This window comes from Calypte anna, chromosome 2 (assembly GCF_003957555.1).
Source record: "Calypte anna isolate BGI_N300 chromosome 2, bCalAnn1_v1.p, whole genome shotgun sequence".
Lineage (NCBI taxonomy): Eukaryota > Metazoa > Chordata > Aves > Apodiformes > Trochilidae > Calypte > Calypte anna.
Window position 1 is genome coordinate 128,005,023 of NC_044245.1, and position 22,155 is coordinate 128,027,177.

General features: G+C 40.8%; 1 protein-coding gene across 1 annotated transcript in view; it reads left to right on the top strand.

Moving 5' to 3' along the window:
* LOC103536315 (neural-cadherin) overlaps window positions 1–20,101 on the top strand; it is a 52,038-nt gene extending 31,937 nt beyond the window's left edge. The window contains exons 15-33 of the mRNA XM_030445858.1: window positions 736–922; window positions 1,074–1,217; window positions 2,905–3,188; window positions 4,151–5,768; window positions 6,337–6,430; window positions 7,183–7,367; window positions 7,952–8,184; window positions 9,499–9,776; window positions 11,235–11,449; window positions 11,737–11,864; window positions 12,677–12,787; window positions 13,568–13,699; window positions 13,793–13,973; window positions 14,297–14,463; window positions 14,999–15,263; window positions 15,904–16,084; window positions 17,477–17,730; window positions 18,643–18,797; window positions 19,205–20,101. Of these exons, the coding sequence (XP_030301718.1) occupies window positions 736–922; window positions 1,074–1,217; window positions 2,905–3,188; window positions 4,151–5,768; window positions 6,337–6,430; window positions 7,183–7,367; window positions 7,952–8,184; window positions 9,499–9,776; window positions 11,235–11,449; window positions 11,737–11,864; window positions 12,677–12,787; window positions 13,568–13,699; window positions 13,793–13,973; window positions 14,297–14,463; window positions 14,999–15,263; window positions 15,904–16,084; window positions 17,477–17,730; window positions 18,643–18,797; window positions 19,205–19,606 (5,214 nt within the window). The 3' untranslated portion in view covers window positions 19,607–20,101. The remainder of the gene's footprint in view (window positions 1–735; window positions 923–1,073; window positions 1,218–2,904; window positions 3,189–4,150; window positions 5,769–6,336; window positions 6,431–7,182; window positions 7,368–7,951; window positions 8,185–9,498; window positions 9,777–11,234; window positions 11,450–11,736; window positions 11,865–12,676; window positions 12,788–13,567; window positions 13,700–13,792; window positions 13,974–14,296; window positions 14,464–14,998; window positions 15,264–15,903; window positions 16,085–17,476; window positions 17,731–18,642; window positions 18,798–19,204) is intronic.
* The last annotated feature ends 2,054 nt before the right edge of the window (window positions 20,102–22,155 follow it).

Genomic DNA, 22,155 nt, shown 5'->3' on the forward strand with positions numbered 1-22,155 from the left:
ATCATTGTCATAATGACTTCTACCTATGAAAAAAGCAATGGTATGAAGGAAACAGCTCATTTTCTTTTCATCTCCCTGAGCCTTTTTCAGAACTCCTACTAGTGCTTCTGAGAGGAAAGTAGAGATCTAGTAGAGATCTGCTGTACTGCAACTTCCATTTTGCAACTTCTGAAGAGCAGTTCTGGCAGAACTGCTTGGCAGGGCTCTGGCCATGACTTAGGGAGGTGGAGTGGTGGAATTATATTATTTTGAGAGGAGGAAGCCAGATCTTTGTTAAAGGGAAAAATTGGGATAACTGTCATCAGTGGAGGTTTTCATTTGTTCAGTGTTGTTGAATGGGACCTGAACTCTAAGCCCTATTTTTTATTTTTCTTTTGAGATCAGAAGCACAGTGGGCTGCTAGAAGCTGCAAATGCACTAGGGAAGAATTCAGTACTTCCACTCTCCTGTTATTCATGGTCTCTCTTAACTGCTTTTGCTGGCCACTGTTGGAGATTAGATACTGGGCTTGATGGGCTTTGATATGATACAGCTGTTCTTATGTTTGAGAATTCTAAGTGAGGTTTATTTCAAAAGACTACCAAATAGTCTATAGAGATGAACTGTCTTTCCTTAGAGTCCTGCTCCTTTGCTGACAGTTCCAGGAGGCTACTTGGGGAGGGTGAGCTCACAGCACTTGGACATACAAATGGAAGTGGAAACTGCAACTTTTCTTAACTATTACTTCATTTTTAGGTTCACTACTTAATACTGAAAGATGACAGTGAGGATTACAAGTTCTTCACCATTGAGCCTGAGACAGGAATAATTTCTACTCATGCATCCTTTGATAGAGAGAAAAGAGCCTCTTACTTGATTGAAGTTCAGTCCCAGGACTCTTCAGAATCTGCTAGACCTGGTGTCCATGGGCAGCCTAACACAGGTAAAACTTGTAAGGAATTATATATTGGATAAAAGATATCAGAGATTGGGTTCCTTAACTTTTCTTTATTAAGGGGCATGTGAACTGTCTGGAAACACACGGTATTACATTTCTACAATTTCTGCATGTTCCTCTTGCATTTTCTTCTTAGACACAGCCTATGTAAGGATTTTTGTCAGTGATGTGAATGACAATGCTCCAGCATTTCCTCGGTCAGTTTATGAGGTCAACATAGATGAGGACAGGGATGTTGGAAGTCCTGTTGTGACAGCAACAGCAAATGATGAAGATGAAGGTAAGTAGACCTGCCCTGCATGTCCCTCTCTTTAAGTCATCTTAGTATTTCTCTGTGTTGTGTATAGGGCTACTTTCTTCTTGGGCAAACAAATCTCTTCATTCAGAAGATGATTAAGCATTTGTAAAAGTGAGGCAAGTTCTGGACATATGGCAGCACTTTCTTTAATTAGGTGCTCAGCTGTGTGATGCAAAGGTCAAGCTAGCTGGCAGTCTCACAGGTGCAGAATAAAATCACCTGGAGTCATAACCCTGCTGTAACTTCAGAAGACTTAACAGGAAAACTCACTCCTGAGCACCTGCTTCCTTTGTGCTGTCTCCTGTGTTTTCCAGAGCTGCCTGAGAGCCAGTTTTACTTATTACTACTGCAAGAAACCAAACTGTGTGCTTCTTGGTGAATTAGTGAGGTGAATCTGCTTGTAGAAGAATTTGTCAAACAATGTGGGATGATAATGAAGGCATGGAGGAGACAGGAATTAGGCAGCTCTGATGGTGTGAAACTGCTCCATGACCAGATGAGCTGAGCCAGCAGCCAGTTCCCATCTTTGCTACTGCAGAGGTTTTTTTGCTTCTTTGATGACTTAGTCCATCTCAGCTTGCTGGATGTGAATAGAAACCCGTTGATAGAAAAGAAAGCAAGCTTGTGCGTTGGTGACAGAACCCAAATGAACACCAGATGAATGTGTTGCTTGGAGCAGGAGGGTGCTGACCATTCCTTTCAGTGGCAGTGTTGCACTACCTCTGCCCCTCAGGGCCCGTGATGGAGAAGAGGTCATTTAAACCCCACTGCTGCACTTGGGAGTATTTGGCAAGAACAGGTAGCAAGTGATGCTGCAAGGCAGGCTGAAAAGGTGGCCAGGCTTTTCCAAGCGTTGAGCAATGCTCAGGACAGCCTTTTGACTTTCTTGCTATCTGTGTTGCTCTGGTCTTTTCATCCACAGATGACTCACAACTTAAAATACTGAATGTTCTTTGTGTTCCTAGCAGTTCACCCATTTAATCTGGGAAATTACTTTTTCTCCTTGAATGCAGTGTTTTTCTTTTGCCTTTTCAAATAAGTAAACATGAAACACCAGACAATTTTATTTGTTTTTCTTCCTAAATGTTTTGCAGCAGTCAAACAACTGCTGTTGTACCCAGGGAATGTTCCGAGATGAATTCTTGATCAAAATAGAGGACTTGTTATATTTTAGCACCATCCAGTGGTTAATAATAATAAAAAAAAAGGTAGGGAAAAGAAAAAGGAAAAGAAAAAGAAAAAGAAAAAAAGAACAAAAAAAGGAAAAGGAAAAGAAAAAAGAATTACTTGGCTTTTGAAATTGGATGTTTAGGAAACATTAGGAAAAAATAACTTCCAGTATTTTAATAGCATGTTACCTTTTTAGTATAGGTAACTGAATGCAAAATAAATTAGAGGCACCTTATTCCTTTGTTATTAATAAAGAGGTGCTTGCCTGTGACTGTAAATTATATTTGTGAATATAAATACAGACACAGCCCCCAGTACGCAACTCCTTCAAATGACATACATGGATCATTCTGTCTGAGGCTGTGTCTATATTTATTCTCCCACACATGCTGTAGCAGTCTGGACAAACAAGGTTTTTCTTGGATACATTTCCACTGTGCATAGCTGCACTGAGCACTCAGAGAAGGGACAGGCGATGGTAATTTACTTTATCTTGCAGGTGCAAATGCCAAACTACGGTATCAGATCACATCAGGAAATGTTAAAGGAATTTTTGATGTGGAACCTGAGGTTGGAACTATCTTCATTGCTCAGCCTCTGGATTATGAACAAGAACAACGTTATGAGCTCCGGCTCGTTGCTTCTGATGGGAAATGGGAAAACCACACTCTTGTCATCATCAATGTCATCAATAAGAATGATGAAGCACCAGTCTTCACTCAGAATGAATACCAGGGCAGTGTCTTAGAGGAGCTCACAGATCTGCCTGTACTTGTCCTAAAGGTAAAGCAGCATGCAGAAAGCAGGACAAAACCTGACTTCTTGTTCAGCTCAATCACAGCCATTCACACAAATCCAAAAAGGTAGTTTCTTTAGGGTGGGTGAGCCATGGTATTAGGATTTAGTTAGCAGCTTTCTCTTAAGAAGACAATAAAGTAAGCCTGGTTGAATTTGTGTGATGGACTTGCTTCCTTGACCAGCATAAATAACTAAATGATCTTAAGGGTCTTTCCCAACCTAAATGGTTCTATGATTCTAGGTGTTCTAAAATGTGATGGCTTTCTTCTACAAAGCAGAGCTAGCATATTCTCAGTAAGTGTATAAGCATAGCATGGTTGGCACACATATCTCATGCATTTGAGTGAGGCTTTTCGGCTGCATTTATACTACCAAATGAACATTATCAGGGTTTGCTCTTTGCCTTTGGAACTTGCTTGTCTTCATTGTTTTGTTGTTAGAGCAGTCCTTGGCATGAAGACTGCTCGGCTGGCCCAAGTAGCAGTGTCCTAAACAATCCCTGGATGCAAGTCAGAAGCTGGGAGGTCTCTCTGGCCTGTGCTGGTAAATCAGCTTGGGTGTATTGCCACCCTGTTTTTGCAGCCTTCTGCGGACTTGGAGAGAAACAGCCCCTATTTGCCTTTGCTTTCCATCTCTGAAGAGTTTCACAAGAAACATTTACTCAGTAGATCTGTTATTATTTCCAGTTGGTTCTTCCTGCAGTTATTTCCTCTTTCCCAGATATACTGGGAAGTAGAATGTATTTGCACAAGCGTGTTCTTTTTCTTTCTCTAGGTTGTTCATGATGTTTATTGGAAGAGTACTTGACCTGGATTACTGAAACCAATAGCTGTTTGTTGTTAAAATGCATGGTATTTATTTAGCCTGCACAATACGAGCTGCCATCAATGAAAGAGCAGTGGTTTTCCCTTCTCATTTACATAAACACCTACTGTGGCTTGTTCCAGGTTTCTGCAACAGATCCTGACCAAGCTGCTGATCAGAATGCCATCAGCTATTCTCTGCATGGACAAGGGGCCAGCAGTGAATTCAGCATCGATGAGAACACGGGCGAGATCAGTGCAAATAAGAGGTTAGACCGGGAGAAGCGAGCAACGTGGCGCTTCCTGGTCCTTGCAACAGATGAGAGTGGAGAAGGATTGACTGGCTTTGCAGATGTGATCATAGAAGTGAGGGATGTGAACGACAACACCCCCCATTTCCTCTGTGTGCTGGATGGCTGTTTCATGGGCCATGTCCCTGAGGATTCTCCAGCAGACACTTCTGTCATGGAAATGACAGCAGTGGACCTCGATGACCCAAAGGCTGGTACAAATGCTGTGCTAACATACAGCATCATTCAGAATGTCCAAAATGAAATTAATCTGAACTTGTTCTCAATTGACTCGGTTAGTGGCACCATTTATACTGTGCTCGGGTCCCTGGATCGGGAGAAGCAAGACAAGTACAGATTAGTGGTTGAGGCCAGAGATGGAGGAGGGCTCACTGGGACGGGTACCGCCACTATCTTGGTAACTGATGTAAACGATCACGCTCCAGTCTTCCTGCAAAGGATCTACACTGCATTTGTCTCTGAGAACGCCAGTATTAACACTGAGGTTGCAGTGGTGTCTGCCATGGACAGAGATGAGGGAGAAAATGCCATGGTGACATTCAGCATCATTGATGGGGACAACGATCGCAAGTTCTTCATAGAGACAGATGAGGTCAATAACTGTGGGCTCATCCGGCTGCGAAAGTGGATTGACTTTGAGAAGCCTCATGAGAGGGTGTTCAATTTGACTGTGAAAGCAGAGGACACGGATTTCTTCAGCATTGCTCACTGTGTGATCTATGTGGAGGACTCCAATGACCATGCTCCTGTCTTCTACCCCCAGTTTTATGAAGTGGCTGCTCTGGGGGAAGATGCACCTGTTGGCACCAAAGTTGTTCAGGTTTCTGCTGTTGATCTGGATTCTGGCCTAAATGGAAGGTTTTCTTTCCATCTGCTAAACAAGTCTGACCCATGTGGCCAGTTCTCCGTGGCTAGCGATGGGTGGGTGATGGTTGCAGGGCTGCTGGATCATGAGACAGTGACACAGTACCAGCTCATTATCACTGCCATTGATATGGGGCAGCCTCCTCTGACTGGCAGTGGCACTGTTTTAGTGACTCTGCAGGATGTTAATGACAACGGGCCAGAGTTTGAGGCTCATTATAGCCCAGTGGTCTGGGAAAACACAGCTTCTCCACAGGTTGTCCAAATGAACGAGACCTCCACCTTGCTGTATGCTAAGGACCGGGACACTGCAGCTAATGGAGCACCTTTCTCCTTTCACCTTCTCAGTGATTTTGATAGTCTAAATAACTTCAACTTGCAGGACTTCCAGAATGGAAGTGCCTTGCTCACCGCTCTGCGTACCTTTGATAGGGAAGTGGACAAAGTGTTCTACCTGCCCATCCTGATCACAGACAGCGGGATCCCCCCGATGAGCTCCACTAACACACTGACCGTTAATATTGGGGACCAGAATGATCACCCACATTCTGCAGGCCACATGGAATGTCTCATTTACAGCTATGATGGTAAATCACCCCTTGATGCTTGCTTCCAAGTGTGAGCTTGGCTGAGAGGATGCAAAACCAACAGACTACATGCTGTTTTCCATCTCACCCCAAAATCTTACCATCTACTCGAAATAAGCCTGATTACTGTATTTTAGATATCCTCTCTATGTTGCTGTCATTGCATCCAAATAGCTATTGTTTTTTGCCCTTTATAACCCAGTCAGCATTTTGGTCTGCCAAACTAAAAAAGTCTATAAGCTGGTTGGAGACTGCAGGCAAAATAGTGAAAATGAATAGTCCTGATGTTGTTTCAAGTCTTTCCTTAGAGGTGCCTTGTCTTTTTTTCCTTCTCATCTAATTTTCATAGCAGCCACCTTGTAAATTAAATCTCTGTAGCCCTACAGCAAACACCTGGCAAGCAGAATGCTGTGCTATGTGGTATTTACAGCGACTGCACATCTCTCAAGAACCATCACCACTATTTCTGTAGAGCTTTCAGACTTAAACCAGTAAAATTTGAATGGTCAACCTGTTTGTGTATGTGTGAGATGCCTGCCCATGCCACTTAAATGCTGTGTTGTTTTAGGTATCCTCCCCACGACTGTACTGGGCCAGGTCCATGCCCCTGATGATGATGATTTGGATCACAAAACCTACCAATTTGAAGGGAAGCCATCAAGGTATTTGGAGAAATAAATGGGATTTGAGGGAAACGTATGGAAAACTTGCCCACACAATGAAACATAAGTATTTAAACTGTCTTTTTTTTTAAAAAACAAACATACAAAAGTATTTTGTTGGTTAGATACTTGTGTGTAGTTCCCCAAAAGCTCTTCTGAGTGTGAGGCCACAATAAATAATGCTGCATGCCAAACTGGTCTGCTTCCCATTTTCTGATGGGCTAGAACACCACTCCAAATTCCAGTTCACAGTTGTGCCCATAATCAGTATCAGTGAGCCACTGCAGAAGAAGCACCCACAAACTCCCATGCTCCTTCATCCAGGCTCCTGGAGAGTTGATGTTTCTGTGTCACCACTGGTTTTAAGACCTTATTGATATCAAATGTGTTCACACTGAAGTGCTTAGACTGCCACCAGTGTTGAGATGTATGTGTGCCTTTCAGAGGTTTGTCTCAATATATCTAAACCACGAGTTTCCATCCTTCCTAAAGTTATGGCTATAGTAGCCTGAGTCTTCCTGCACAGTAAAATATGGCATGGAAGCAGGACAAAACCTTTCTATACAGGCAAAGAGTCATTAGGACACAACAGAAGGCAATGTTTAAATGTTCTGTTCTGCCCTGAACCTTCATGAGGGAAGACATCCACTTTCCCAAAATAAAGAGGATCAGAAAAAACCAGCAGTGATTATAATTGCTTCTTAGCTTTTGAACTTCTCATATCTTGTTTCTTGGCTTAACTCTTTTTACAGGTACTTCATCCTTAATGATAACTCAGGTTTGCTGACAATGAAAGAAGGAACCCCACCAGGAACATACAACATAAAAGTTAGAGTCACTGATGGAGTCTGGCCAGATGTTGTCTCAACAGTAAAGGTTATAGTGAAAGAAATCAAAGATGATGCCCTCAACAATGCTGGTTCTATACGGATAAAAGGTAAATAATGTGATGAAGCACATTAGGATCATAATACTGAAATCCACCTCTTTAATGCTACTGCTGGAATTCTAATGCCCTTAGCCTTGGGAGGAGAATTCATAGTTTTCTAGCTGTTTGAAAATGAACCTTTTTGCATGCTTTTCTGACACTGCACATGAAGGCACACCTATGGAGAAAAAAGGCAGGAAGAAATCCTTGTTTAATGCAGGAAACGGGTGAATGATTTCTACACCAACTTCTCAACAAAACAGCAATTTATATTTCAGGAAAAAAAAAAACTGAACAAGTGTGTGCCAGAGATACACCAAATTGTTTCAATATTTGGAAAACTAAAATCTTCTTGAACATGTTTCTTATTTGAAAGATTTATTTTAAAGAAATCAGTAAGATTCAAAAAGTTTCAAAACAGAAACCCTGAGCAGAAACTGGCATGGAAATTTTCAGAGCCGAAAAATGCAAATATTTCTGATTTGCAGGTGAATGCATTTTCTGCAACCTTAGCATTATTTTCAGGTGCTTCTCTCTTATTGCTGCAGCTGTTGCAATATAAGCATTTGTCAGGCTTTTATCTTCTATTGCAGATATCACTCCAGAGGAGTTCATATCCCAGTCCTCTGAAAACCAGAGTAAATACCACCAGATGAAGAAGCTGCTTTCAGAAATTATATCAGTTCAACTAGACAATGTTCACATATTCAGTGTGTTAAATAGCCCAACCCAAACCCGAGGAGTTGATGTTTGGTTTGCAGTTTATGGTCCATTCTATTATAAAGCAGAAAAACTTAATGGCAATGTAGCTGCCTCCAGAGCGTGGGTAAGTACCCCTGCTGCATGTGAAACCACAGCAACTTCTCATTGTGTCTGTTCATGTAAAATCCATTGCCTAGTGAATGTGTGTGCCTAGAATGACTGAGAGAATAATGTGTGAGAAAAATGGATGGTTTTAAATCAGTGCATCCCAGAATCATAGGATGGTTTGGGTTGGAAGGGACCTCAAAGATCACCCAATTCCAACCCCCCTGCATGGACAGGGACACCTCCCACCAGACCAGGTTGCTCCAAGCCCCATCCAACCTGGCCTTGAACACTTCCAGGGAGGGAGCAGCCACAACTTCTCTGGACAACCTGTTCCAGTGTCTCACCATACAGTGAAGAATTTCTTCGTAATGTCTACTCTAAATCTACCCTCTTCCACCTTAAAACAATTAGCCCTTGTCCTATCACTATACGCTTTTGTAAAAAATCCATCCCCAGCATTCCTGTATGTTCCTTCATATGCTGCTCTAAGGTCTCCCTGGAGCCTTCTCTTCTCTAGGCTGAGCAATCCCAACTCCACAGGGTGCTGCAGATCATCTTTGTGGCTCTACTCTGGGCTCACTCCAACAGCTCCATGTCCTTTTTGTGCTGAGGACTCCAGAGCCTTACACAGTACTCCACGTGGGGTCTTACAAGAGCAGTGTTGAGGAGAAGCCTTTCCCCTGACCTGCTGACCATGCTTCTTTTGTTGCAGACCAGGATACCAACAGTCAGACAGTCTTTTAGCACTTATATTAAAAATTTCAAATACAAATGTTTTAAAAGACAGCCTACAAAAACCTAAGACACTGAAATACAGATAGCTTTTAGGAATGTGAACATGTTTTTCCTATTGAAAAGACTATAAAACTGTATGTAAAGGATGTGTTTGGCTGTTGCCTTTCTAAATGGTGTCTTAATATTTTGATTTATAGTCTTCTGCACAGAAATATTCTGTTGCTGAAACTTCCAAACCAGTCAAAAATTCCAACTTTCTGAGTTAAGAGTACAAAGCAATAAAGTAACCATTTTTTCGGAGAAAAATGAGGCTGTGAATGTTAATTAAATGTCTCTCTCTCACAATATTTTTGTCTTCTAAGTGCTCACTTGCACTGTAACTGACTGACAGCAAGGCAGGACTGAAATGCTCAGCCTTATCAGATAGCAAGTTGAGCTGCCTTTGGGTGAGTAAATGTTGGAAGATAGATGTTGGAAGGAAGTGGCACAGCAACCAGCTTTGAGGATAAATAAGACTTGGTCTTTTCATGGCAGTCATTTGTGAGCTGCTTCTCTGTGGAAAAGTCAGATGAATGCAATTTCTTGTTCTCCACAGCTGGAAAACATCTTGGATATCAATATCACCCAGATTGGTATTGATGAATGTGTGACAGCAAACTGCACTCATAGCACTGGATGCATCAGCAAGCATGAACAGAGTCATCTGCCAACAATCACCAAAGCTGGAAGCTTTTCACTGGTGTCTGTGACAGTCCTCAGCCAGGCTGTCTGTGGCTGTGCAGCTCGGGAGAGTCCTCACCTCTCCTGCTCCTCATACCAGACAAATCCCTGTCTCAATGGTGGCACATGCATGGATACTGATTTTGGCTACAGGTTGGTAAAGCTCTGTCTGGTTTGCAAACCTAGTTCAGTCTGCAAGAGGGGGGCTGGAAGCTTGTCTTCTCACTGTGACAGGTCTGAATTGTGTTATACTTCACACACAGATCTTGCAAATAAACCTCTCTCTTCAGATAGGTACTTAGGTTCATCATAGCCTCTGGGAAAACCTTGGGAAGTTTGCAAGATGCATCAGTTCCTTTAAAGTCATCCTTCAAAAAGCTCTTGTTTTGTGCAGGCTACTTTGATGTTGTTAAACTTTTAAATCATGTCACTTATGTCACCTAATAACCTTTTCCCCACATTCCTTGTGTCATTTTTTTCTCCAAAAATGACATCTCATAGATAAAATAACATAAAGGTGAAAAAAATTATGGGAATATAGTAGTTCAGAATGAGCCTGCTCCCCTTCCAGAAGACAAACCTTAAGTACATTTGCTTAAAAATGGTAATCCCAACACAGGAAAGCAGAAACTACTTCCAGTCTCTTCTGAGCACCCTTGATAGGGTTGACAGGACTCAGACTGAACCTGCCAGAAGCCCTGGTCATAGTAAAGATCTATATCTGACACAGCTACTTGGATATAATCAGGGAAATTTTGCTGCCCAGAAGCATTAGGTAGGCTCTGGCACCTGTCATTTGCTCAGGTCTGTGGCTTCTTTACTTATGCTCCATTTTTATTGGGTTTTTTTGAGCGATCATTTTCTTCATCCTACCCCTGTCGCTCTGCTCATTAGGTGCCAGCAATCTATGGGAAGCAGAAACTAAGAAATAGGGGTTCAACTGTTTACCTCCTGTCCTGACTATTTTTGTTGCTCTTTTATTTCGCCCCTTACAGTTTGGGGTTTTTCGTTTGCTTGGCTTTTTGGGGGGTTTTTTGTTTTGTTTTGTTTTGTTATTGTCATGCTGTGATTATTCTTTTGTACAGCATCCCCAGAGTATTAAGAACCTTGAGCACCTGTTTTTACCTAGTGTAAAGGAAGTAGCCCAGTAAGTAGCTTGCAATAACAGTGAAGTTGTCAAGATCCACAAATGTCATCCCTTTTGTTATTTTTTTCAGGGTGATGTTACACACCCTTCCTTTTCTTTCCCTGTCAACATTAAAAAGTGTTTAAACAAGCTGAAAACTAAGTCTAGTGAAAAGCAGGCTTCTCACCTTTGCCGAAGAGATCAGAGGTTTTCAGGTGCTTTGTGTATTACGTCGTGTCCCTCATTTGTTCACAGAATTATTCTTGCCTAAATATACTGTTATTTAGAACTAAAGCTAAATTGTGTTTGTACAAACAAGTCAATAGGGAACATCTCATGATGAGAGTTTTGCTGGTGCTTAACCTTCACTACAGCCTAAGCCACATGGACTCCTGTGTTTGAAGTGGGGAGCCCTGCTGTGGGCAGAGCCCTTCGTGACTTCTGCTTGGATGGAGGATTTTCACTTCTCTTTAATTCTTTTACAGCTGCAAATGTTCTGCAAATTTCCATGGACCAGACTGCCAGCAGACAAAACACAGCTTCAGAGGCCATGGTTATGCCTGGTTCTCTCCCCTGAAGCCTTGCTTTGAGAGCCGCATCTCCTTGGAGTTTATCACTGAAGTTGCCGATGGCCTTCTGTTCTACCATGGACCAGTGGCACCAGGGCAGCCTGGGGAACAGGAAGATTTCATTGCTTTAGGTTAGCAGCTTACAGAGTATTTGTTCTTTGTGTTTGTGTAAAGGTGAGATTGTATTTGTTGAATGTACTCGTTGACAGGGTTTTTTTTATAAAAGGTTCAGAAAGTTAGTTTTGGAGAAAAAGGTGAGTCCAGAAAAATGTGCCAGCCTGTATCCTGTGATAGAAGTTGGATTATTTTTGAACTGGCTAAAGAACTCCTCCAATTAAAACCTATCTGAACAGTTAGTTCATCTGTGTTTGTATGGGAACATGGTTGGTGCATATCCAGTAAGAATCTCTTTTTGCAGAGCTCTCCAGAGGCATTCCTTCACTGACCATCAGCCACAGCTCTGGTGAGATTTTGCTGCAGCTGTCACAAAAAGTCAACGTTGCAGATCGCCGCTGGCACAATATAAAAATTATAAATGATGGAAAGGCAAGTATAAATACAGACAATCCTGTGAAACCACTAATTCATATACCTAGTTATCCCTCCTAAATCCTGCCAACCCTCTGCAGATCTTTCATCAATGAGGTTTTCATCATCTCTGGAGCAGCAGGGATTGAAGTTGGTCAGCTCAGAAATCCCCTTAGTCTTGAGGCCGTGAAGCAGAACAAAGCCTGTAAAGTCTAATCCAATTTTGAAATGTGTTCTGCAACTTTTTTTTAAATTTAATGACCCACTTTGACCACAGAGTTGTGATAATTCAAGGGAAAATATTGGACTGATGGAGTGAAATATCCTTAACCATTCTGTGCAAGAAACTCTGCCCCACCAAGTCACTTTAGACATGCAGAACAAAGAAAAAAGATATGCTTTTGTGTAAGGGAAGATCTTGCTTTTGGGAACATCTTGCTGACATAAGGTGTCTGCTAGGCTCCCCCGTATGACAAGCTGGGGGCCAAGTCAGGATCTGGGATAGGGAGCCTGGCAGGCTGTCTCTTCTACTGCTGGATTCTAATTTGGCAGAAAACTCCAAGAAAATCCCATCTTCCCTCTACCATGTCAGTGACTTGGTGTAGTCATGGTAAAGTCAGATCTTTCTTTTGTGTGGCTTCTTAGTTATACACCATAAGCAGTAACCTTCCAGACTAGTAGGTGGAAGTATTTTATTAGTTTAATAACACTTCCTGCCCTGTAATTACTAGTTACTATTGCCCGTTCTGCTATGTGAAAGAAAATTTGTAATTAAGATGTGTGGACATCTCTGGACACAATTGTTTTAAATAATTGATGCATTTCCCTAGAAAGTGAAGCTGATTCTTGACCACTGCATAAATGTCTCAGTTAGAGACAATGACAGTGCCACTAAGATCTCCCAAATGGATCTGTCAGCCTGTGAAGCCTCTGCAGAGACTGTGGGATCTCAAAGGTAAAATATATATACATATAAAATAAAAATCTGGAAACATAATTGCTCAAAAGAGTAAGGAAAAGGGGGTGTGTGGGGGGTGTGTGTGTGTGAAATTCATCTAGGTTGCTGTATATTGAATGCCACTAATTAATTCTTTCTTTCTTTCTTTCTTTCTTTCTTTCTTTCTTTCTTTCTTTCTTTCTTTCTTTCTTTCTTTCTTTTCTTCTTTCTCTCTTTCTCTCTTTCTCTCTTCTTTCTTCTTCTTCTTTCTTTCTTTCTTTCTTTCTTTCTTTCTTTCTTTCTTTCTTTCTTTCTTTCTTTTCTTTCTTTCTTTCTTTCTTTCTTTCTTTCTTTCTTTCTTTCTTTCTTTCTTTCTTTCTTTCTTTTCTTTCTTTCTTTCTTTCTTTCTTTCTTCTTTCTTTCTTTCTTTCTTTCTTTCTTTCTTTCTTTCTTTCTTTCTTTCTTTCTTTCTTCTTTCTTTCTTTCTTTCTTTCTTTCTTTCTTTCTTTCTTTCTTTCTTTCTTTCTTTCTTTCTTTCTTCTTTCTTTCTTTCTTTCTTTCTTTCTTTCTTTCTTTCTTTCTTTTCTTTCTTTCTTTCTTTCTTTCTTTCTTTCTTTCTTTCTTTCTTCTTTCTTTCTTTCTTTTCTTTCTTTCTTTCTTTCTTTCTTTCTTTCTTTCTTCTTTCTTTCTTTCTTTCTTTCTTTCTTTCTTTCTTTCTTTCTTTCTTTCTTTCTTTCTTTCTTTCTTTCTTTCTTTCTTCTCTCCCTTCCCTCCTTCCCTTCAGATGGGTAGGCTCTTCAGTGGCCATCAGCCCCTGCAACTGGGTGGAGTTAAGAAGACTTTGCCTTACTACATTTCACAAAGGCACTTCAGAGGGTTTGTTGGCTGCATTGGCAATGTCATTGTTGATAGTAAGGTAGGTAGGGCTGCTAAGACCAGTCTAGGGTTAAGTAGCTTTAACCGCAGACACCTGGTGCTTTTCTTTGTTTTGTTTTGGGTTTTTTTCCAGGTTTATGACTTAGAGCATCCTGCAGAGTCCTTGAACAGTGCTCCAGGCTGTGTTCTTACAGATGAAATGTGTCAGAGCAGTATGATGGCTTCCTGTGGTGTCCATGGCAAGTGTGTTGGTGGTTGGAATTTCTTTCAATGTGACTGTTTCCCAGGATATTCTGGACCAGCCTGTGACAAAGGTACTGCACCCTCCAGGGAGAAAATGGGACTGCACATTTTTTAACAGTGAGCATTACTAACCATAGGACTAAACTACTGAAAGAAAAACTAGATTTAGACATTATGTGATTGTCCCTTTCCTAGCTAAATTCAGTATCCTTGATTTGTTCTTTTTCTAATTAGCTTGGCAGTGGGGATTTGCTTTCCATGATGCGTTTTTACTGTTAAAGCTTCTTAAGAACTAAAATCCTGACATTCAGAACAGCTTAATTCTCAAACTGTGGAGACCTGAGTGAGCACTAATTTCTGAGATTTTCTCTTGGATTTTGTGTGTTGTGCTTAGTGCTTCCCGAATGGGCTTTTGGAAGGGACAGTTGGATTCATTATGAGCCAAGAAGCATCCTCAGCACCCAGAGCACTCAGGTCCAGCTGATGGTGCGGACCCGCATCTCCCACAGCACCCTGCTCAGCTTGGCCTCTGCAGATGGAAATGGGTACATCCGACTGGAGGTGAGCACTCCAAATGCCACTCTTGTTTCAGTGATCTTTCTTTGTCATGGAGTACTCCAGTAAAAGAAGAGGATGCATTTTCCATCCAAGGACACATATTCATTAATGTAATAAAAAGCAAGACTTTTCCTTTTTTGAAAAAGACTGTTTTGCCTTTTCCCTTTGTTTCTATCTGCCTCTGGCTACAAGACCTGTCTCTACACTCTTGTTGAAAAAAGCTTTTTGGATTATACTAGTTAGACAGAAGTTAATTAATCCGATTTTAACAGGAGAGTCAGCTGGGAAGACTTAGAGGTAGACATCAATAGGGAGAAGACTGATGAAAGTTCATCTGAGTTAGAAGAATGGCCTGTAAAGAAAAGACATTCCTGGACTTGCAGTTTTCTTGCAATAATTTCTATCTAGGAATAAAGCCTTTAAAGGCAGGAGTGCCAGTTGTGTTTTAAACACTCAAGTGCTTTTCTTGAGGTGGGATTGTTTAGTTACATTTGGAAGTGCATTTCTGTTATTAAAGGTCTTTATTGTCTTCCTCTAGGTGGTTGAGGGTTTTTTTAGTGTTAACTTCAGCTTGGGAGACAAAAATCACTCTCTGAGAATGAGGACATTACGTATAAACAACGGGCAGTGGGTTCTCCTGACCATGGAGCGCTACAACAATGAATTTACCCTGCGCATTAACAGTGGTGGAGGTGACCAAGAAGTGACCTCTGTCTTGGGTACAAACAGGTGGTTTGAAATGGATTGGGCAACAATTGTGCTAGGAAACCGCCTTCCCAATCATTCAGAGAGCGATTTCCAAGGTAAGTGACAAGATGGGTTCCCCAGAGGGGGGAATTAAAGCCTAAAAGTGACATCTTTGAGTGTATTGGAGAGTCTAAAACCCATACGGTGATCTTCATTCCCCTTTTGCTTCAGAATGGTTTAAGGAATATATACAACATCTCCTGGTAGGAGGAGAAGGATTTGTGAGGCAATTCACAGTACAACATTTCTTGGGGAACTGGAGTGCTGGGACTGGAGCTTGTTCCTCAACAGAAGATAGCTTTTTTGATTCTGTTGGTTCTCATTCAGCCCTGTTTTTAAGATTCTGTTTTAAATCTAGATTAATTTATTAATTTTTAAATAAATAAATTAATAATTAATTTTAAAATAATTTAGTGGAGCTGTTCTGATTCACAACACAGTTCTGCTAAACACTATATCGGTAAAACCAAGTTGTTGTGTATTTTCCATCACTAGATCAGCCAGGGCACATATGCACATGTCCTGTAGCTCTTCTTCTGAAACAAAACTATATAACTATAAAAAACTATATAACCAGATCTTGTTAAAAAATGTTTAAATTTTTCTACAGTGCTCTGAGGTCTCCTGAATATGTGTTGGTGGGCAAGGCTTGCTAATTGAACCTATTCCTCTTTGTACTCCCCTAATATGATGCAGGTTGCATGAGGGATGTACAGCTGAATGGTCAGCCACTTCTTGTGGAAGGCAGAAGCACAGAGTTTGGCTTAGTTCTGAGGAGGCAAGGTGTCACCATGGGATGCCACTCCAGTGCCTGCAGCAGCCAGCCCTGTTACAGCCCTTTCCTCTGTGTAGACCTGTGGAGAAAATATGAATGCCGGTACAGCAGACTCTTGTTTTCATCCAGGGATGGTTGGGAAGGTCTTTCTTTCTACCTCAGATCAGGCAAATTGCTTCTATCTGTGAAACTTCCTACTGCTGCTGGCCAGAGAGAGGAATTCCAAGGGCAAATCCTACACCCCATCTAATCTCTTGTCATGGCCCAAACTTGTCTTTTGCTGCAAGTCTGATAGTGAACCTACTTACTCCCACTTTTCCATTGTTGAGATCGCAGGTCTGTGAGGAAGTGAAATGCCCTTTGATAAAAGGTGGATTGCAAAAGCTTTGGCCTCTCCACTGTGTGAAAATATATTTTCTGATATAGCATATATATGTCATGTGTGTATATACAATGTATAAAATATATTGCATATACGATATATATTTACATACATTTTCTGTAAAGAAGTTGAAATGAATCATACATAGCATAAACCAATGAGATTTCCAAAATTAGACTGTCACAAGGAATGCACACAAAACTGTATTCTAAAATTGGATGCCCAGGGTCAGAACCACAGCCCATCAGCTGGTATCCTACAGTTAGTTCCTTGGAGAAAATCCACTCTTTAAAGAAAATTTTCAAAATAGATATTAAAATATGCAACTCAAAATACAGATATTTATGATTAGAAAAAAAAAACCCACACATGCAGTACTAGGAGAAGGAGCCACTTCGGTTCTTTAAATTCAGCCAACATTTGGCAATTCTGAGGTGATTCATTGCTGAAGGAGGCTGTGAGATAGTTTTAAGTGTGTGCCCTGGGATACTCCTTTCTTTGGTCTTGTGAAAGAACAGTATGAAGGCTCTTCTACTTACTCACTAGTATTTCTTCTTTGGATTGCAGGAAAGTAGGTCTATGCTTCTCTTCCTGCGTGGCCTCTCCAATTACATACCACAAGAAATGATTTTTTTTTTTTTGCCAATTTAAGTCCTAAAAGATGAGGTGGGTCATTCTGAGGAGGTCAATTACATCTCTTTTGCAAAGATCCAGATGAACATCACAAAGCTTATACTAAGAGCTTGCTAACGCCACCAAGCTCAGGCATTCATTTCCTATCAGGGGTTTTGAACAAGTTTGTAGAAACAGAGTTAGTCTGTTCAGGAGCCAAACAGATTCCTTCTGTTTATTAACAAACTTCCTTTCTAAAATGAAGGTGTGAAGCTCTTCTGCATATATTTTAGATGGGGAAAGCAGAACATATGTTCATGTTTTCATAAGCCTACTAGCCCACTGTGTTTACATCTATTTTGTACTCTCAATTTGGATTTGTGGTTTGCTTGACAAGACTTTAATACTGGCTTTAAAGAAATAATAACAAACTTTGGACAAAACAACATATCACACCAGGAGCTTTGCTTGCCTAAAAGGTCTCTTCTTTTGCTGTTCAGGTGTCCAGCTGGGAAAGTAGAAGTGACTGACAACCTTACAGGGCTCAGACACTGTACCTCATCACCTTGTGGACAATGGACCTGTAGAAATGGGGGTACCTGTGTGGCTCAATCCCAAGACAAGACCATCTGCCAGTGCCCTGAAGGTTATAGGGGAAGATGGTGTGAAATCAGCCAGGTGAAGGCTGGAAGACCTGTTGGACTCAGCTCTGGGTCTATTCTGGCAATCAGCATGTGCCTCCTTGTCTTCCTAGGTAGGAAAGCAAGTACTTTTTACTTTCTTTTTCATCTTTTGCCTTGTTCCATTAAATCAAGTCTTTACCCTTCGACACTGTGATCAGTATTTCACTTTCTCTGGAGATCACCAGTTAGGAGTTCATTTGAGAAAGCTAAAAAACAGTCATCAGCACATAGTTAGAGTTTACTTGTTTTGAAGCCAGTTCAAGCAAAATTAGGACTTCTCTCTTTCAAAATAACATATTTTCAGTCCTTCTTAAATAAGAGCTTTCTATCTATGTGTGAGAATCTGTGTGCAGCCACAGCAACCTGCAACTCCCACTTGCCCCAAGCCCTTGCATTAGTATAAGGTAGGACCTATAGTACATGCTACTCATATATTAGGAAGGCAGAGATCTTTCTCTAGAAAGTTTATGATCTTAACAGGCAAGCATCAATAGAAGTGTGAGGCAGAAAGATGTTCACAGTGTGTCCAGTTTCAGGCACACATTGACTAAAAAAGCTAATAACACCATAAAACTGTTTCTTATGTTGATAAAGAAAAACTTCACACACATCTCAGATTAGTAAAGACTCCGTGATTATATTACAGTTGTAACCTTCATTAAAACAGTGTTTTACTTATTTTGGGTATCTTATTTACTCAGGATTGGTGAAAGGCCAGAGATTGGCCAAAATGCCTTCTATTTAAATGGATTCCTTTAGGTAAGTAAAATACCCTTTTAATGAAGTTTATGATGTAATATACATAGATGATTCTTTACATTCCTGAATATAAGTTGTTTATATATTAACAATTATGCATTACTTACCTGGGAACTTCATTGTCAAATTAAGAGTTGATTTAATATCTCAGGAGTTATATAACTATTTGTTTGTCATGTGTGATACTTTGTCATTTAACAAGTATGTGTCTTCATGTCTTTCAGCACTCTTGGTCTCCTATACAGTGTGGAGTCAGTGGGGAACTTCAGGGTTTCGGAAAGGAGGAATTTACCACATTCCTGAAGAGCGTGAAAGCTGGGAGGATGTTAGAGAAAATGTCTTCAATTATAATGAAGAAGGAGGTGGAGAACATGACCAGGTATGATGCAACAAATCCATTCTTTGCAAATTGAACCTCTCTTCACCTTCCTTTCCCAGACCATTTATTTAATTTTTTGTCCTTATCCAATTGTGTTGTTTTGGTTTGGTTTTTTTTAACCTTGAATGAGAGGCTTCTGCTTCAACACACTCTCTACCTTTCATGATGCTCATCTGCAGCCACCATAGAGGGGGTTGCTTTGGACACAGCATTCTTGCTTTACCTGAAGACTGTCATCACTCACAGGCTTTTGGTGTGATCTGTATTTGGCTCTCTCAACTAGGGCCTCTTTTCTTCAAAACTCACAAAACCCAGTTTTGTGTTTCATTGTTTTAAAATGTTTTTGAAACCTGTTTACTTTCATGTTGTTTCTCTCTGAGGTTTACATTCTTTTTTTTTTCCCCCAGAATGCTTATGATATAGATGAACTGAAGAAACCTCTGCATACCATTCCCCACTTCCCCTTGAGGGCAGATGCTCCACACTCCAGGACACCCACTGACCCAAAAAGAGACTCACTCCCAAAACAAGCACATCAGAAACCATCAACATCAGCTGTTACCAGCATACCAGACTTCAAGGAATATGTTTCTCAAATCATCTGGGATGCAGACAATGATCTACAGAGTCTTCCAGCTGACACCATTCATTTTTACTGCTTAGAAGGGCAATGCTCTCTAGCAGGGAGCCTTAGTTCCTTAAACTCCTTTTGTGATGATGAAGATATAAATTATGATTGCCTTCAAGAGTGGGGGTCAAAGTTTGAGAAGCTTAAAGAACTCTGTAAGGTCTCAAATGAACACTTGTAACGGGAGTTAAAGGAACTTGACACATTGCCATGACATATGGACACTACTTTAAAAAATGCCCATTTTTATATATAAGGTACATCAAGTAACTTAACTTGATGCAAGTTTTTAGTTACAGTTGTATGATATTCTCATTTTTTCCCAGATGTGATAACCCAGTCTTTTTATATCCTTTGTACAGTTATTTAATGATAGAAATGCAAAGACTTTTAAAGCATGACTTTTCTGTAAAACTTTGGAACGTAGGATTTGTATAGAATAGCATTATAATATCCCTTTTTATTTCTGTAGACCACAAAATTGCCCATGATGCAAGTACTTGAAGTATTTTCTCCCTAATATTAATATGATTCCTCCCAGGCAGGTAGTAATGGGTAGGGCATTTTTTAAAATTGCATTCATTTTAGACTGTGAAATAATTATCACAAATGTTAAATATAAAAAAAATTTAATTTTCTGGTTCTCTTGTTAACCTTTGCCTTACCCTCCTAACTCAGTAATTTGCCTCAACATCACACACAGCATCCCACTCACTACTACAGGCTGCCCAACTATATGACACCTTTGCTGTCTGACCCTTTTTCTAATTACCTGGAAAAAGGAAGAAGTAGTGGCACGATCCTAGCTGTGGATTGCACTTTGCTGACACGACAATTCATACTCTTGAGAGCAGTTTTCAGACCTGGAAAAAATCTATATTCAGTAAGCTTTTATTTCCAACTTTGCTTTCCATGTGGAACCCTTCTTCAAAGTCTGCAGCTGGAAAGCAGGTGAGGTGATAGCTGCAGGTGAGAAGAGAAGCTAGAAAGGAATCCAGGCAGAGGCTGGAACTGAACTCTGTTGACCAGGACATTAATTGTAAAAACTGGGATCCTCAAAACAGAAAGCATGGGAAACCTACCCTGTTCCCCTCTGCTTACTCCCACTCCCCCAGAAAAGGACTGTGGTATGATCGTGGAATGGAAGTCAGGAGATTCTCAAATCTAACCTTGACTTGAACACACCTCTGTGGCCACTTTGTTCTTTCCCTTTCTCTTTCCCTTTCTCTCTGAAATAGGGGCAGCTCCCAATGCCTGGGGTGAGGTGTGAATGTTAACAGGTGCTTACAGACTGCTTGAAAGCTCTGAAGTGAGAGGATTTTTTTAAGTTGTTTTCTATCTTGTGTTTTTTAATTACACCGTGATACTCAATGTCCCCTTTTGATTGACACTTCCTTTAATTTACAAATACCATTTTTAAAATTGAGTCTTTCATCACTGATCATTTTATTTGGCATAAAAATGCAATTACAAATTAGTTTTAACTAAGAAGGAAGATCTTGATACTAGTAGAATAAATACAATTTGCACTAAAATTGATTTAATGAAACCACCATCTAAACTGAATAAAAAATCTGCATTCATTACATAAAATTATATATATAAAGAATAATAGCAATATTTATTAGAGGGATTTGGAGCAAAGAGTCAGTATGAGCCATTCCTTCATGCCAAAGTCTCCCACATCTGGGTATTGATTGTTTTTACCCTTTCACAAAAAAATTAACATTGTAACTATATTAATACATCCAGCCACATCTTACTTGATGTAAATTTTCTGGTTTTCTAAAGATATATGATCTTATAGGACACTACACATTCTCTTACATCCAGAGATATTACATATGTTGTGTTTCAAGTGGAAACTGCTAAGCCCCAGAACATCAGTAAGATGACAGTTCAGAGTCTTGATCTCTTACATTTTCATGAACTGCATAGACATTTTTATTACTCTTTATTAAGCTGCCTCTTGGTATCAAGGAAAGCTTAGCATAAATTTGGCAAGCTGTCCCTTCTAATGTGAAAAATGTGCTACAGATGATGTTCACAGGCCAACTATGATCTCACACAGGATTATTTTGTCAGTCATATTCTGAACTTGAACTTTTCACATATAGATGCATTGAGCAGTAACTCAGGAAAGTGGAAGCAGTAGTTAATTATTTTCCCTCAAATAACAAAAGGCAGGAAGCAACAAGCACAACAGAAGACAAATTGCAGTGTAGTAGGTTTCAGTCCCCATGGAAGATGAGAAAGAGGGAAAGTTCTTCTGTCTCTGTGTCAGTTTCAGCGAAATGCAGAAAGTTTTTGGCTGGCAATTCTCTGTCTAGCTACACAGATGGACTGAGACTGAGAAAGGGCTACACCAGGCTGTTTTGATGTGGTGCCCCCTGCTTGGCTTGCTGCAGAAGCTGTGGCTGTTGAATAGATGAGGAGCAGCCCTGTGTGCAGCAGCATAAGTTACTGCTGGAAGAAAGCTGCTTCTGCCATCTGATTTGAAACTGCGCTTCTTCGGGGGTGCCTCAGCCCCTCTGCCGCTTCACAAGGCACCGGGAGGTGAGCTCGGCCCGGCGGCGGGGGGAGGATCAGCCGTTCTGCCTCAGGCTGCGCTGCGCCTGCCCGCTCCGACCGCTGCAGGGCCCGTCCCGCAGCCACTCCTCCACCCCGTCTTCTCCAGCCACCTGCTGGGACCGCAAATTAACAGACGCATACACCAGTGCTGCGTTCTGT